Source organism: Felis catus, chromosome F1, assembly GCF_018350175.1.
Source record: "Felis catus isolate Fca126 chromosome F1, F.catus_Fca126_mat1.0, whole genome shotgun sequence".
In the NCBI taxonomy this organism is placed as follows: domain Eukaryota; kingdom Metazoa; phylum Chordata; class Mammalia; order Carnivora; family Felidae; genus Felis; species Felis catus.
The window spans coordinates 31,715,790-31,733,107 of NC_058384.1; the positions used below are offsets into that span (position 1 = coordinate 31,715,790).

At 46.1% G+C, this 17,318-nt stretch overlaps 1 protein-coding gene across 3 annotated transcripts in view; it reads right to left on the minus strand.

The window, feature by feature from the left end:
* Positions 1 to 17,318, minus strand: part of TRAF5 (TNF receptor associated factor 5) — a 51,610-nt gene that overhangs the window by 22,486 nt on the left and 11,806 nt on the right. For 2 of the 3 annotated variants that reach the window (XM_006942800.5, XM_003999324.6), the window contains exon 2: positions 243 to 461. In XM_006942800.5, the coding sequence (XP_006942862.2) occupies positions 243 to 460 (218 nt within the window). In that variant the 5' untranslated portion in view covers position 461. Of the gene's footprint in view, positions 1 to 242; positions 462 to 11,146; positions 11,508 to 17,318 lie in introns of those variants that run through there. The other variant, XM_006942799.5, reaches the window with a different exon arrangement.

Genomic DNA, 17,318 nt, shown 5'->3' on the forward strand with positions numbered 1-17,318 from the left:
ATTGAATTTTTTTTTAAAGGGAAAAAAAGGTGACTATCAATAAATGAGAGGCCAAAAAAAAAGGTTATTCCTCAGGCTCTCAGAGAGAGCCCCTGGGAGAGCCCCTCCTCGCGTTCGCGGTTCTGCGGCCAACCACAGCAATTCCAAAAACCACAATGACAGCCGAGTGGCCACGTTCGACACTTCCATCCCAGGAACAGCCACGCCTGGTCTGGCCAGAGCTGCAGGCCCTGCCCACTCACCTCAGGGACAGGATGCAGTGCTGACAGAAGCGGTGCCCGCACCCCGTCTGGTGCGGGTTGTGAAGCACTGAGTGGCAGAAGGCACATTTGTAACGTTCTTCCAGCTGTTCCACAAACCGGTACTCCGTGTTGGGCTCAAAGTCCAGGGAAATGGAGTTGCCGGAATTCTGGCGGATGAAACCACAGGGGACCCCTCCTTGCTCCTCAGAATAAGCCATTCTGGGGGAGGGGGGTTGAGAGAAGGAAAGTTAAGTGTGCAAATACCAAAACAACTACAGCCATCAGGTGTTGTCGTGGTTGGTTTCCTAACTAGTGCACTGTCACCCACATGGTCATTCTGTTATGACTTTGTAGCAACAGTGACGATCTCCAGCCACTGGAGGGCTTCTGCACAGGGGAGATGTCTCCGGGGGGGGGGGGGGGGGTCAGGAGGGAGGCTGGACCAAAAGACTTGTAGCAAGATTTTATGAGACTTCAGCCCCTCGTCCATCAACCTTTTCCAGATGTTAAATTATCCTGTCAGTTTGGCCACATGCTCGGACCAAATAACTATGTTCTAAGCAAACCCTTATTATGGAATTTTCTTCCGTTCAGTTGAGAGAATTGAAACAAATACTTTGTCAACATTTTTCAGAAGCAGGAACCTTTTATACCAATACATTTCTTGCAATATATGTAGCCACATCATTTCTCACCTGCACTAAATAAGCACATTAACTGCTCTCTCGTCCAATCCATTCTCCATACTATAGCCAGAATAGCATTTTCAAAATGCAAGTATGATTGAAGGTTCTCTCCTCTCATCATTCAGTGGCTTCCCAGGATCTTAGGGGAAAGTCCACAATGCTAAGAGAGCTACAAGACTGCATGCTCCCCACCCAGCAGCATCCCAGACCTCTCCTCCCCTTGCTTTCTGCACTCCAGCCATATAGGCTTTCTTTTCATTTTTCTTAAATTTCTTTTTTTTTTTTTTTTTAACATTTATTTATTTTTGAGACAGAGAGAGACAGAGCATGAACAGGGGAGGGGCAGAGAGAAAGGGAGACACAGAATCTGAAACAGGCTCCAGGCTCTGAGCTGTCAGCACAGAGCCCGAGGCGGGGCTCGAACTCACAGACCGTGAGATCATGACCCGAGCCGAAGTCGGACGCTTAACCGACCAAGCCACCCAGGCGCCCCTCTTTTCATTTTTCTAATACATCAAGCTGTCTCCTGCTACAGGGCCTTTGCATAAGCTATTGCCTCTGTCTAAATGCTTCCCCTAACCCTTTCCCTTCACATTCATGCTTCAAACTTCAAGCATCATATCCCCAGGTAAGTTTTCTCCTTTCCGCCCTCCTCTCCCCTCCCTCCATCTAACAGCAGAACACCCACTCATCAGTCTATAAAACATGCATGGCCTCCAGGGAGAGGCTAGGGAATAATGGTAGGTGGGTGGCCAGGGGTGAGTGTGTTTCATTGTATAATTCTTTTGAATTTTTGAACATGAGTATATTACCTCTTCAGAAATAAACATTCAAAAACAAAAACTAAACATCCACTGTTCTATCTGTCATAGAATCAAGTTCTGAAATTCAGAACCGCATTTGATTTTAAATTAGACATGCAGGTCACCTGGGTGGCTCAATTGGTTAAGCGTCTGACTCTTGATTTTGGCTAACGTCATGATCTCATGGCTTGTGGCTGTAAGCCCCGCATGGGGCTCTGCGCTGACAGTGTGGAGCCTGCTTGGATTCTCTCTCTCTCTCCCTCTCTCTCTGCCCCTCCCCTGCTTGCACTCTCTCTCTCTTTCTCAAAATAAATAAACTTTTTAAAATAATAAATTAATAAATAAACAAGTAAATGAATTAGACATGCATTTGTGTATTTCATTTATATCTGTGCCCTTCAATGACACATAGGTCACATCCGATCTTACTCATTGTTGTGTCTCCAGCCCTTAGCACTGAGCCAGGCATGGAGAACTCAACTCTTTGTTGAATTATTATCATTGGAAGGACTCTTTGAAACTCGTCAGCAGGACAGTTATAACTAGTGTTGCTCTCTAGCACAGTGATCCTTTTAACTTTTTATAAGGATTTTCTCTACTTTTGAAATCTGATGAAAACTCTAGACCTTCCCCCCAGAAAAGAGCACACATACCTGGTCTCGGGACCTTTAAGGACCCTCTGAACCCACCAGTGGTCCCCAGGTTAACAACAGCCTTGCCTCCCCTCAAGGCAAGCCTTGCCTCCCCTGGAGTAAGCATACTGTCACTTTTGGCACAGTGCGGGGAGTGGTGCTTCCAGGGTGTCTGGCAGTTGGCTAAAGGATGGGAGGCAATCGAGGGTGGTCCCTGGAGGTGACAGCCTTCCACATGGCTAGGGAACAGGAAGGCTTGGCCTTCAGGCTTGCTTGCTTTGGCTTGCTCTTGAGATCCCTCAAGATTTCCCTGCAGCTGATGAAGTCAACTGGGCCTGAGAGCAGCTGCGTGGCCTGACTGTGCGGGTGGGAGATGGGTGCCGTCCAACCCCCAGCTCGGCTTGAGTCAGCTGCGGGTCTCTCCCTCGGCTGGAGCGGGCTGATATGGGGTGTGGCCGCCATGAATGGAGCGGAGTAAGCAACTGGCCTCTTTCAGCAAATAAAGCTTTCTCTTTGGAGGAGCCCCGCTCAGCAGAACAGGGGATTTTTTTATTTTAATCCTGGGGTTTGAGACCAAAGCCCCGCCTTTTCCTCTCTACGTTTCCTGCAGAACTTCAAGGGTGGTAGGTAAACAGCACAAGATGTGATTGTTCCCCTTTTAACAGGGCTTACTCTTGAGATTTCACAAGCCTTAATTATGAAGGTGAAAAGGCATAGTACTTGATTTACATGCACAACCCTAATCCCCAAGACTCACCTTTCTCTCAGAGAAATGGAAAAACCAACTCCAAACCTCCCTAATCTGCCCTGAGTTCTCTGGTCCCAAGGGAAGACAACAACTCATGTCCCACGCCCATCTAGGATTCTCTAAGACCAGGCTCATGTCTGTGTCACAAAGCATCTAAATTTGGACTCTCAGAGATGTACCCTAAAGCAACGGGCTTGCTCAGCTCCCAAAAGAGGGCAGTTAAGATGTAGTCTGAGTTCAGTCTGAGTTCCCTTCCACCACATTCTATCCTCTTTCCTAACAAAAAATTTAATACACTCATCTGTGTGTCCATCTTTCTCTACAATAGCAGTTCTCAAACTTTTTGGTCTCAGGACCCTCCCTTCCTGCCCCACCCCCCCACTTTAGACTCTTAAAAACTGAGGACCCAAAGACCCAGAATAGCCAACACAATATTGAAGGAGTAGAACAAAACTGGAGGATTGACACAACCCTACTTCAAGACTTACTCTAAAGCTATAAAATCAGGATGGTGTAGTAGTTGTGAAAGGACAGATAAGTGGAACAGAAGAGAGAGCCCAAAAATAGACACACATAAATACAGTCGACTGATCTTTGACAAAGAAGCAAAGGCAATACAGTGGGGCAAAGACAGCTTTTTCACAAGGGGTGCCAGACGACTGGACATCCACGTGCAAAAAAAGAATCCAGAAACAGACTTTACGCCCTCACAAAAAGTAACTAAAAATGGATCACAGACTTAAATGTAAAATGCAAAACTTTTAAACTCCCAGAAGACAACAAGGGAGAAAACCTAGATGACCTTGGGTATGGCCGTGACTTTTTAGAGACAACACCAAAGATGCAAACCATAACAGAAAGAATTCATAAACTGGATTTCATTAAAATTTCCTACTCTGTGAAAGACACTGTCAAGAAGACGAGAAGACAAGCCACAGACTGGGAGAAAATATTTTCAAAACACACATCTGATAAAGGACTGTTTTCCAAAACGCACCTCACCCAGGAAGAAGACAAAGAAGCACATGAAAAGGTGCTGCACATCATATGTCATCAGGAAAATGCAAATTAAAACAACAATGAGAGGGGTGCCTGGACGGCTCAGTCTACTAACATGGTTAAGCATGTGACTCTTGATTTCGGCTCGGGTCATGATGCTGTGGTTTGTGGGATGAACCCTTGCATCAGGCTCTGCACTGACAGCATGGAGCCTGCTTGGGATTCTCTGTCTCCCTCCCTCTCTGCCCCTCCCCCACTCGCCTCTCTTTCTCCCTCTCCCTCAAAATAAATAAATAAACATTAAAAAAGAAAAGCAATGAGATACCACTACTCAACTACTAGAACAGCCTCAAACCCCAACACTGTCGATCCCAAATAGTGGTAAGGATGTGGAGTAACAGGAACTCTCACTCGCTGCTGGTGGAGATGCAACACTTGGGAAGACAGCTTGGCAGATTCTTGCTAAACATCTCTTACCATCCAGGAATCCCTCCTTGGTATTCACCCACAGGAGCTGAAAACTTATGCCCACATAAAACCCTGCACACGGATGTTTATAGGGACTTTATTCCTAACTTCCAAACCTTAAAAGCAATCTAGAGGGGCACCTGGGTGGCTCAGTCGGTTAAGCGGCCGACTTCGGCTCAGGTCATGATCTTGCAGTCCGTGAGTTCAAGCCCCGCGTCGGGCTCTGTGCTGACAGCTCAGAGCCCGGAGCCTGCTTCAGATTCTGTGTCTCCCTCTCTCTGACCCTCCCCCGTTCATGCTTTGTCTCTCTCTGTCTCAAAAGTGAATAGAACGTTAAAAAAAAAAAAAAAAGCAATCTAGATATCCTACAGTAGGCAAATGGATAAATGGTGATACACCCAGACAACAGAATATTCTTCAGCACCAACAAGAAATGAGCTACAGCGGTGCCTGAGTGGCTCAGTTGGTTGAGCGTCTGACTTTGGCTCAGGTCATGATCTCGTGGTTTGTGAGTTTGAGCCCCACATCAGGCAGGCTCTGTGCTGACAGCTCAGAGCCTGGAGCCTGCCTCAGATTCTGTCTCCCTCTCTCTCTGTTCCTCCCCTCACTCGCACTCTCCCTCTCTCAAAAATAAATAAACATAATTTTTTTTTAATGAGCTATTGAGCCATGAAAAGATGTGGAGGAATCTCAAATACATATTATTTAGTGAAAGAAGCCGATCTGAAGAGCCTACATACTGTAAGGTTCCAACTATACAACACTCTGGAAAAGGCAAAATTATGGAGGCAGTAAAAAGATCAGTGTTTGCCAGGGGGAGAATGGAGGCAGGGAGAGATGAATAAGTGGAGCACAGGACTTTTAGGGCAGTGAAAACACTCAGTATGATACCATAATGGTAGATACATATTCTACATTTGTCCTAAAACAACACCTTATCTGACTAAGGACAAATCCTCCAAGAGAAACTCAATTATTATAAACCATCTCTCCAGAAGTTTCATCAACCAGGAAAGAGTAACTCATCACAGGAGAAGAAACTAGAAGGTGATACCCAGACAAACCTGGTCACAAACTATCACAACTCTTCTAAGGGATCATTCATCTTTTCCTAAAAATCACTCACTCCCCACTAAAAAGCCTTCTTCCCCCTCCCTTTTCCCTCTTACAATGAATCCTGAATTCCAAGCCACCTCAAAGAGCTATCCATTTTTCCCTGGGTATCTCCCATGCATACATGAGTTATATATGTTAATAAACTTGTTTGTTTTTTCTCCTGCTAATCTGTCTTTTACCACAGGGGTCTCAGCTAAGAACTCAGAAAAGTAGAGGGAAAATTGTTTTTCCTCCCCTAAACAATGTAGGTTCATCAGCTGTGACAAATGCACCTCTCTGGTGGGGAATACATGCACAATGGGGAGGCTGTGCATGTGTGGGGCTGGGGGATCTGTAGGAAATCTCTGTACCTTCTGCTCAATTTTGCTGTGAATCTAAAACCACTCTAAAAAATAAAGCCTCTTAAAAAATTGAGGACCCCCAAGTTTTTGTTTATGTGGGTTCTCTCTGTTGATATTTACCACTTTGAGTTTAAAACTGAAAACTAAAAAAAATATATTTCTTGGGGGTTCCGGTTGGCATCTGACTCTTCATTTTGGCTCAAGTCATGATTCCAGGGTCCTGGGATCAAACCCTGCATCGGACTTTGTGCTAAGCATGGAGCTTGCTTAAGATTCTCTCTCTCTCTAAAATAAAAAAATAAAAAATAACATAACATAACATAACATAAAATAAAATAAAATGAAATAAAATAAAATAAAAAAATAAATTTAAAAATAAATAAATATTAAAAATGTCTACTTCTTTATTAATTCACTTTAAGATAATGAGCCAATTATATGTTAACATAAAACATTTTTATGAAAAATAGCCATTTTCAAAACAAAAAAAACAGTGAGAAGAGTGGCATTGTTTTACATTTCCACGCATCTCTGGGCTTAACAGAAGATAGCTGGGCTCTCATATCCAATTCTCCCACGTGCAGTGTATTACAGAATCACACATCATGAAGCTTTTGCAAAACACCACTGTATGCTCAGGAAAGCAGAGTAAAGATGGTAAATGATATCTTAGTAGTATTACGAAAATGGTTTTGCTCATGCAGATCCCCGGAAAGGGTCTCAGGGAGGCCAGTTTGTACAATTTGCCAATTTCTGTGCCCGAACATACCTGAACTAAGTAAGAGCCCATTAGCTGCTTTCCTGCTAAGAATTGCCCCAGCACCCCCGGGGCCCTTGCTCTATCAGGCTGCTGGGTGGGCCCATGTCTTGTCAGTCTTTGTGCTGGGCGGCCCAGCACAGTGACCTCACAGACCATCTCCTTGCTCCTGCTGATTGACCAGCAGAGTCCTGAGGACCCGATGCCCCACGCTCCCTCTCCCCACCTTTGTGTCTTGCTCAGCTGTAGTCAGCACGCAGAGGTCATCTACTGACCCTGTGCACTCTCTAATCTGTTATCTTGCCCAGTATTTGTTCTTATGAAATTGAGTTTTTATCTCATTAGATATTTTTTTAAAAATAAGCACTTATGTTTTGCTACACCATAGGCACTAGATGTTTTTGGACAGTATTCTTGTATATAAACTGAACTGTGGTATCTCCCAGGACGGGGTCTGTCTCCTGCCTCTGAAGCTTTTTCAGGCGCATGACCAGTCCCCAAAATGGAATCAATTCAAGGTGTTTGTTCACTGACACAAGACAGTCCCAATAATAGAACTATGAGGGCTGCTGTTTCTTTGTCTAACAAATATATTTCTCTAATTAATTGAACATTTCCAGTGAGTACTCTGTCATTCCCAGGCAGCTATTTAGTGGAAATAAATAAGAGTTACATTTTATTAAAATCTTTCCCCTTTGGGTATAATAGCTTATGTAACAGGAATAGTAGAAAGAGTTCAGTTCTCGCAAATAAGAAAAGAAAAGTCATCAAAATCACTTTCAGGGCTTGTATACCTCCTTATTGGAGTAAACAGTGCCTTTTTCCTTGGGAGAAGATATTTGCAAATGACATATCTGATAAAGGGTTAGTATCCAGAATCTATAAAGAACTTAGCAAACTCAACACCCAAAAACCAAATAACCCAGTGAACAAATGGGAAGAAGACATGAATAGACACTTTTTCAAAGAAGACATCCAGATGGTTAACAGACACATGAAAAGATGCTCAACATCAGTCATCATCAGGGAAATACAAATCACAACCACAATGAGATACCACCTCACACATGTCAGAATGGTTAAAATTAACAACATGAGAACAACAGGTGTTGGTGAAGATGTGCAAAAAGGGGAACCCTCTTGAACTGTTGGTGGGGTGTTCTCTCTCTGGAGAATAGACTGGAGGTTCCTCAAAAGACTATAAATAGAACTACGCTATGATCCAGCAATGGCACTATTAGGCATTTACCCAAAGGATACAAAAACACAGATTCAAAGGGGTACATGCACCACAATAGCCAAACTGTGGAAAGAGCCCAAATGTTCACCAACTGATGAATGGATAAAGAAGATGTGTGTGTGTGTGTGTGTGTGTGTGTGTGTGTGTGTGTGTGTGTATACGATGGAATATTACTCAACCATCAAAAAGAATGAAATTTTTGCAATGACATGGATAGAGCTAGAATGTATTATGCTAAGCAAAATAAGTCAGAGGAAGAGAAATACCATATGATTTCACTCATATGTGGAATTTGAGAAACAAAACAGATGAACATATGGAAAGGGAAACAAACCACAAGAGACTCTTAACAACAGAGAACAAACCGAGGGCTGATGGAGGGAGGTGGGTGAGGGATGAGTGATAGGTATTAAAGAGGGCTTGTTATGATGAGCACTGGGTGTTGTACGTAAGTGATGAATTGTTGAATTCTACTCCTGAAACCAATATTGCACTATATGTTAACTAACTAAAATTTAAATATTAAAAACAACAACAACAACAACAGTGCCTTTTTCCTGCCATTGATGGAACTCACAGTGTGGGCCTCCTGCTGAAAAGTTATTTACTCAGACCTAAAAAGACAACAGAAAATCACATACAATAAGCCTTATAAACCTCATTTTTTAGCTTCATAAATTACTGCATCTTTTTCTCGAGAATTTTCTAGATATTCCAAAGGCAAAGCTGTAGATGTCAGGATTTAAGTTCTTTACTTAGAAATTTCTTCTGATTCATTTTTGGGGAACACATAATGAGCAGTCTAACATTCTGAAGCAACAGGAGTTTAGGTTTTAGTTACAACAGAAAGGACACACATCTAGCAGAATTCAGTCTCAGGTTTAAAAAAGAAAAGTAGGTCCTTGTCTACTTTTCTTTAAAAAAGAAAAGTAGGTCTGTCTGTCTGTCCACACTACTTCCACAGGACCCCAGACATCTTGTTTAGATGAATGAAAGAATGTTTTTATAAATCATTTCAGACTTTGTAAGATATAAGGCCAGGAGCTATGTCTCCAGAGTTTTCAAGATCTGATTCTTGGGAGTTACTAGTTACTACGGATGAAATTCCAGCGTGAAAATGGCACAGGCCCAGAGACCTGGGCTCCATCCCTGCTCTGCCACTCACCAGCTACGCAACCTTGAGCAAGACACCCTGCAAAGCAACCTCATTTACACATCCCTGCATGGACTCAGCATGCACATGTCCTGGTTTGGGTCCCAAGAGTGCAGAGATCTGTGATACTACATCTGCTGTTGGAGGGTCTCCAAGTCAAGCAGAGGCAAACAGACACAAGAATGATGCATTATAACACCCTTGTAGCAAGTACCACAAAAGAACTGTTTGAGCCCAGGTGTGGGGTAGCTAATGCTCTCTGGGGTGTCTGTGCTGATTTCACAGAGAAGAAAACATCTCACCTGGTCTTGAAGAAGAGGGGAAACATTTTCTACATGAAGGAAGATAAAAGAATTTTTCAGAGGCTATCATAAAAGTTCTGGAATGGTTAATAATTAACTGTAGGTGAAGTGGAATTAAGGGAACATGCCAGTTATTTGCCTATTGGTTTCTCAGGTCCACTCTCTGCTCCCCTGCCCTGGTCTGCATCACCACGTGGGGTGAGGGTTGGCCCCCAATGCTCCCTGGCTTCTGGCTAGATTCGGATAATAAGAGAGACTGTCAAGACATTGAAATGTGGAGGGAGAAGCCAGAGTATTTCTCTCCCATCTCTTGGAGTTGGGTAGCATCTCAACAGTGACTGGGTCTCCTCCATGGCTGAGGGTGGTCTCCAGCTCCTAAGCTCTAGAGGGGGTGGGCAGCCTCCCGCATGACTCATCTCCAAGTTCCCTCACCCCGAGTCTCCTGTTCAGCTTCCCAGCTTACCTGTATAAGTTGATTCCTGTGTAACTAAATTCCTGTCAGAAACCCCTAAAAAAGTCGCTGTGAGATGTAAGTGTGGAGAGAGAGGGAGAGAGAGGAGGAGCATGGCATGAAGAGCCCTTAATGAATGCCAGTCAGGAATTCCAAATTTTACCCCAAGGTTTAGATCTTTTTAGGGATGCTGAACATACAGGACAGGCCCAAACAGGGAGTTCAGGGGAAGAGGCTGATCTAACAGATGAAGAAGGATGACAATGGCCTGATCCAAAGCAGGGGCAAAGAGAAGCCATGTTTGTGAGGCATTTCTGAGATAAAATGCAGAGAAATGGGTTAGAAATGGGTTCCGTGGAAGGGCCGAAGGAGAGGACAGTGGAGGATGACTCCCAGGTTCATCTGATGACACCAATGGGAGAGGATGAAGGAGAGAAGCAAAGAAGCAAGGATGTGGGTAGGGGGTATATCCAGGTTGAGGTCCCTTAGGGACAGTCTTAAGAGAGTAGAGGTGAGTCAGAAGACAAGACAACTAACATCTCTTCCAGAATAAATGACGTGATTCCTAGGAATGGCCACATTTCCTTTTTGGTATATCGATAAGTGGTTTTAAATTGCCCAGGGCATGAAATTTTTTTTTTTTTTACTTCACAAATAATTCAGTTGTCATTTTAGTGATGGCATTTGACATAATAGGTTTAGATCTATGTCAGGAAAATAAGATCTGGAGAGAGAAGACATCCCTGACAGACAGCAATGGGAAAATTCCTTGGAGCCAGTATTGAAGTCTGCCCTTCCCACTTATACCTGTGGCTACAGCACAGACCTTGTTTCCTCCCTCCTTGGGATTGAACAGGTGCTGCTTCCCCCAAAGTAACCCCTGTTCAGCCTCATGTGACCCTCCACACCTTACTAGGTCTGAGATCCTTCCTGCTAATGACTTCTGGGGTCCAGGGGGGTTGATAAGTGTCTAGCAGTGATGGGGAAGGGTTTGAGGACTGTGGGAGAGGCCTACAGCCTTCCCCAAGGCTCCTTTGTAAGGGAGGGTCCTGAGATCTGCAGAGTCAAGAGAGGCTGCCTTCTCTCACAAGTGGGACTTACAGGGCCAGGTAACAAGGTGGGGGCACAAAGGCTGGGCAGGAGCCTCAGGATGGTCCTTGAGCCATGGGCAATGGAGGGGTAACACTGCACTGGCCAATGAGACCTACCAGTCATAGGGTGGGCTGCTAGAAGGCAAACTGCCCATTTCTCAGCTCTGTTCAGGCTTCACCAGCATAAGGAGCCAGCTCCCTGATGGATGCTCACATTCAGCAAGAGGGGGCAGGTGCAAGGATGTTATTCCCCAAACCCACCTGAGAGCCAACAAAGTGTCCTGGGCTAAAATTAAAGGAGAAGAGATGTGGTTAGTAAGGAGGAAAAGTTAAAATGTCAAATCCCAAGACGCAGCAACCCGAGGAGACTCTGGAATCTGTGCCCTGGCTCAGACAGCCAGGTGCCCACCAGTTAGGATAGGCAGCTCCCTCTCTCAGTCACCTGGCCTTTGAATTCTGAGATTCTGCTCTTCCAAGAAGAACAGCTACTACCAGGAAAGTGAAAAAAGAAGAAGAGGAGGAGGAGGAGGAGGAGGAGGAGACCAAAGAGGAAGAAGAATAAAGGCATTTTATCTAGTACATTATCCTCATTGCACGAGGGAGAAGTGAGATGGATTTCAAGTGCTTACCAAAGCCTGCATCTTCAATGGCTCAGAAAGATCTTTCCTTGGAAGATGAAACCCCTCAAGAAAACTGCTCAGCCTCAGCTCCAACCCCTGATCTTCTCTTCCTCTCCACTGTTTCCATGGCTTAACACAACAACAGTGCAACTGCACTGTGACCTCTGGGAGAAACTGGTTTTATTTTCATTGACCTTTCACCATGCAGGCTAGACAAAGAGGAAGGGCCTTGGAGAAATACAGAAGTAATGAGGCCATTTTCCATCAGGCATAATGTGGGAGGGAGACCATGCAGAGGCCAGGTGACACCACAACAGCCAGATAATTTGTGACAACAGCTCACCAAACCCACCACCGATCCACGTGACGGCTGGCGTTGGCACTGCAGAAGCAGAAGCAGAAGCAGCGTGTATTTTCTTTTCCTTTTCTTTTCCTTATGCTTTCCCAGAAGAGGGTTTTCTTGGATACAGGATGAAGGATGTGGGTAAGATTTTAATTCCTGTGAAGAGAAGTATGACTTCTCTCCAAGTTGTCAGGAAACTCCTGGTTCCTTGTTTTCCCGGGAGTGCAGCAAAGCACCGCTGGTGAAGAAAAGGGGGTTCAAGGGCTGAAGGGCATCCCCGCGCCCTTCCTGGGGCACCCATCTGAAGGTACCCCATGGCAGCTGCTCCCTGAACATCAGTCTCACTCACAGGGAAGCCTCAGAACCCTCCAGAGTCCACCAGGCTCCAAATGATGCTGAAGCAGACCTTTCAGATTTGCTCTCAGAAACTTAGACCAAGAGAAAAAAAATAGAGAAAACACTACTGCTCTTGCCACGTGAAAGTTTCTTCTTTAGGAAGCTTTGACTCTATCTCTCTGCCCCTAGCCTCAGCTCCCACTTTTTCAAAGCCCTCCCTGCTGTCGGGGTTCAGCTCCTGGGCGAGCTCCTAGGGAGAGCTGTCTTCATTGATCCCCAGATACTCAGAGCCAGCCCTATGCCTGGCACACAGCACTCAGTGTTGGCTAAATAAGGGACATCTAAGATTAACGTGAGGCCTTATTGGAAAGGGGCTGTCAGAAGGAGGGCCACGAAGACAACCTAGGACAAATCTGAATGAGGTAGACAGAGGGCAAGGGGACAATATGAAAAGATATGAATGGGACCTAAGGGCTGGAATTGAATCTGGGTCAGGATTACACGCAGTGAGTCTATGTCTAGGCTCAGAGCCAGCTAATTTACATGCATAGTCTTGTTTTAATCTTGACAGCAGCCCTAAGATGTACATACATCATTAGCATCCCCAATTTGTTGAATGAGGAAACTTGGAGAGGTCCTATGGCCAGGAAGCAGTGGAGGCCTTCAGGGGATAAGGAGGAGCTGGGGGTTCCTCTCTGCTTCTCCAAAGTCTGACAAGAGGCAGTGTGGTATGTTGGCTAGCACCATGGACTCTGGAGTCGACCTGCCTAGGCAAAAATCTTGATTCTATCCCTGAATAGCTGTATGACTTCAGGCAAGTTACTTGGTCTCTACACTTCGCAGTTTCTTCATCTATAAAATAGTGATAATGATAATGATAATTACCTTGTAGAATCTTTAAAGATTAAATAAGTTAATACTTTACATTAAGGATCAGCTGGCCCACCACTTGTTTTTGTGAATAAAGTTTTATCAGAACACAGCAATGCTCATTTGTTTACATATTGTTCATGGCTGGGGTTTTTGTTTGTTTGTTTGTTTGTTTGTTTGTTTGCTACCACAGTGGAATTGATCAGTTGTGCCACAGACCACATGGCCCAAAGCCTAAAATATTTACTATCTGGTTCTTTACAGAAAAACTTTGCTGATCCCCCTCTGCATGAAGAGCTTATAACGGTGGACACAGGAAATGCTGTGATGACTATTATTATTATTAAGCATTTGTTCCCAGAGTCCCTCCATCAAGGTCCCCTACCCTGGGGATGACCTGACTGCCTGACATGTGGGGCATGGTATCAGGCTCTGGGGGCTGGGGAGGAACAAGACAGAAAGTGTTCAAGCCTGCTCCTGTGGGGCTTACAACCTAATGGAGGAGACAAGGGAGTAACAAACTACGGTGAGTCCTTTGAAGAAAATAAACAGGATGTTGAGATAGAGAAACAGGAGCAGCCACTTGGACAGGAAGGGCTCACGGAGGAGGGGATACCTGACCAGCGAGGGGAGGAAGGGGAGGAGCAAATGTGAGGAGTAGCAGGAAGGACTCTGCAGGCAGCCGGGACAGCAAGGGTAACGATCGGTTCTGGGAAAGGCCTTGCCATGTTCAAGAAACAGAGAGGCCAGTGTTGCCTAATGTCAGGGACAAGAGGAAGAGCAGCAGGAGATAGGGCCGGAGCCAGATCACATGGGCCTGGTCGCCCACGGGAAGGAGTCGGGTATGTTCTAAGAACACAGCAATGGGAAGCAGCATGAGTACTTCAAGGAGCCAATGGCAGTGTCTGCTTTGGAGCCTAAAAAGACCATTCCAGATGCTGCACGGACAATAGACTTTGAGGCTGGGGACAGGGGTAAAGCAGTCAGGAGGCTGATCTCTATGTGGGGACACTGTAGCCATCAGGGAGAGATGACACAGAACTGAACTATGGTGGTGGCAGGGAAATGGAGCAAATAAATGACTGCATATGAAGCTTGGAGGCAGGGAGGACTGGAGGCTGATGCCAGGATTTGGACCTCAATACCTGGGGGGAGGTGGTTCTGTTCAAGGAGATGGGGAAGAATGAGGGCAAAAGGAGGGACATGAGGAGTTGTTTGGGACCAGAGGGAAAGAACCTCATCCCTTTCCTGAAGACAACCCTGCAGGTGGGAGACAATGACCTCAACCACTCCCCAACATCTCTTCCCCTCCCCCATGCAACCTGCCTAAATATTCCCATTTCCTTCCCACGTTTTTTCATGCTTGTGTGTGTTCCCTCACTCACTGCTTTTCTGTGAATGCACTTTGCTTTTGCTGTATCCCTATATTCCTACCCCGCTCCGGTCCCCTTGTCTAGGCACAGAAGTGATGGTGATAAATGACAGTTCTGATCACAGAGTTGAGTCTGGAGAGCCCATCCCCCCCACACACCCCACTGTCCCCTCACCTACAGTCAGCACTCCCATTAAGGCTTGAATCACAACTACTCCCTTGCAGGTGGGCACAGCACCTTGCTGATTCATCTTCACTTACATGCATAAGTTGAACCCATTTCCATGATTTCTTCAGATACCACGCCCTCCCCCAAACAGGGTGCTACTCCCCCTCATCGAGGACCCTTCACTAAGCTAACTGCTCTCTCTCCACCCAGAGCTGCCTTTCTGTTGTCATTTTTCTCACTTCTCTATTTCCTCCTCCAAACACATTTTCCTCCTCACTTCACCCAGTGCGTTATTCTGAACTCATGCTTACACTGGACTATCTCCCACTAAATGTTCATTCATTCAATCACTTTGTGTAAATCTTTCCCTCGCTGAGGACCTACTGCATGCAGACACTGATGGGGAAGCAGAAATGCAGCACGGTGGGCCTGGATTCCCTCCACCCCCACTCCCACCAAGCAGCACCTGCATGGGCCACTTAGCCCCCTCCCCTCCCTTCCATTCCTGGCTGCAGCAGTGCCTGCAGACCTGTGTCCCTCCTAGGGTCCCATGGGCACATCCCTGAAGCCTTGCCTGCTCTCCCAGTTCATCTGTACCCTGCCCTTGAACAACCTGGGGTCCCCGAATCATCTGAGTGTTGGGCGGGGACTGGGGGAGTGGGTAGGTAGTTTGGAAAAGCATATTATGTTCGTTCCATGACCTCAACTGTAATCACACAATCAGAGCTGCTGATTAGTCTGTCCTAAATCATGGCCGTCCTGCCCTTTATGTGGCATTTGGTACTTCCTCCTTGAAACCCCCGATCCCTTGGCCCTGACCCCCCCACCGACCACACTTCTGCAGGGCTCCACATGGGAGTCCCCTGAGACTGGATCAGCCTCTGTCCCTCATTCTTGCCAAACTCCCACCTCTCCTCATGGGAAAGGCCTCCTCATCCCAACCGGACTTACTTCCACATGTGGGTGGGGATCCCCACTTCATCACATGCTGGGGTGTCAGCTCAGCCTCACAGCTCTCTCGCCCTCTCCCTTCCCAACCATCCTATTTTCTCATAGACAGGGAGACCGCGATTCCAGGGGCTGGACAAGCAGAGCCGCATGGCAGTCTGGATACATGGCCAACAGACAATAGTTTAGATCAGGCTGGGAATTTAGAAACCTTCACCTGGCCTCACCCTTCTTAGCCCAAGGGTGCTCAGAGGAAAAGGGAGGGACCTGAGACCATCCTAGACAGGCTACAGAACAGACGTGCCAAGCCACCTTGGCTTGACCTTTTAGTGATTTTTAGCTACCAAAGGCCAACATCATTCTAGCCATGCCTCATCCCCCACACATGCTTGCGCACAACTGCCTCTGTGCTAGGTTCACATCTCCAAAGCTGACCACAGATGTGTGATGCACTGCCCACTGTCTGAGAGTTGGGTGAGGCTGTGGCCGGGACATGAGCTGATGTTCTGTGAGAGGCAGACAGAATAATCTCTCCTGATCAGCAGTGAGGCCAGCTCTGGCCCAGGCCCAGGGAGGAAGCAGATGGGACCAGAGATGGCCCTCTCGCCCAAGCTTGAGGGGAAAAGCTTCCTGAGGTCTGCTACCCCAGGTATACCCCAGTTGCCCCACCCACACATGGGTGGGCACCCTAGAGTCTTGGTCACAGAACGCTGTAGTCCCTAGTATAACACTGGATGGACATCAGGTTCTTGAGATCAGGACCACAGAAGAGGGAGAGAAGGAAAGGAGCCCAGGGAGGAGACCCAAGAGAAAGAGAAAGAATTTGAAAGAATGGCTTTCCCCCACAAAACCAGCCAGTCAACTGTGACAGGGTTTAAGAGATGAGTTAGACAAGAGTGTCACAACCTTTTAAAAACAGTGAAACTCATCAAACCAAATCTTATGCAGAAATATCAGTAAATAAAAAAGTATACAGGGGCACCTAGGTGGCTAGTTGGTTAAGCGTTAAACTCTCAATTTCAGCTCAGGTCGTGATATCCCAGAGTCGAAGACAACCCCATGATGGGCTCTGCTTAAGATTCTCTCCCTCTCTCCCTCTGCCCCACTCCCCCACTTGCACTCTCGCTCTCTAAAATAAAAAATAAATAAATAAAAATTGTACAGAGGAACTATTTTGGTTGAAGCAAGGCCTGTGGGGTTTCCTGTGGTCTATACCCCTCTGGCAACTTTTTTTGGGCAATCTTAGGAGTTCCACAGTTTGATTTTTCAAGATGATAAAAATAACACCAGTTACACACACTCTGGTACTTAGCAGTTTCTACTTTTTTTTTAATTTTTTATTTTTTTAATGTTAATTTTTGAGAGAAAGTGGCAGGAAGGGGCAGAGAGAGAGGGAGACACAGAAGCCGAAGCAGGCTCCAGGCTCCAAGCTGTCAGCACGGAGCCCGACGCAGGGCTTGAACTCACGGACTGCAAGATCGTGACCTGAGCCGAAGTCGGAAGCTCAACCAACTGAGCCACCCAGGCGCCCCAGCAGTTTCTATTTTTACATACCACATCATACCCGGTCCTCACACTAACCCTGTGGCAATATCATCACATTTCTGATGAAGTTCCTGAGGCCCCAAGCT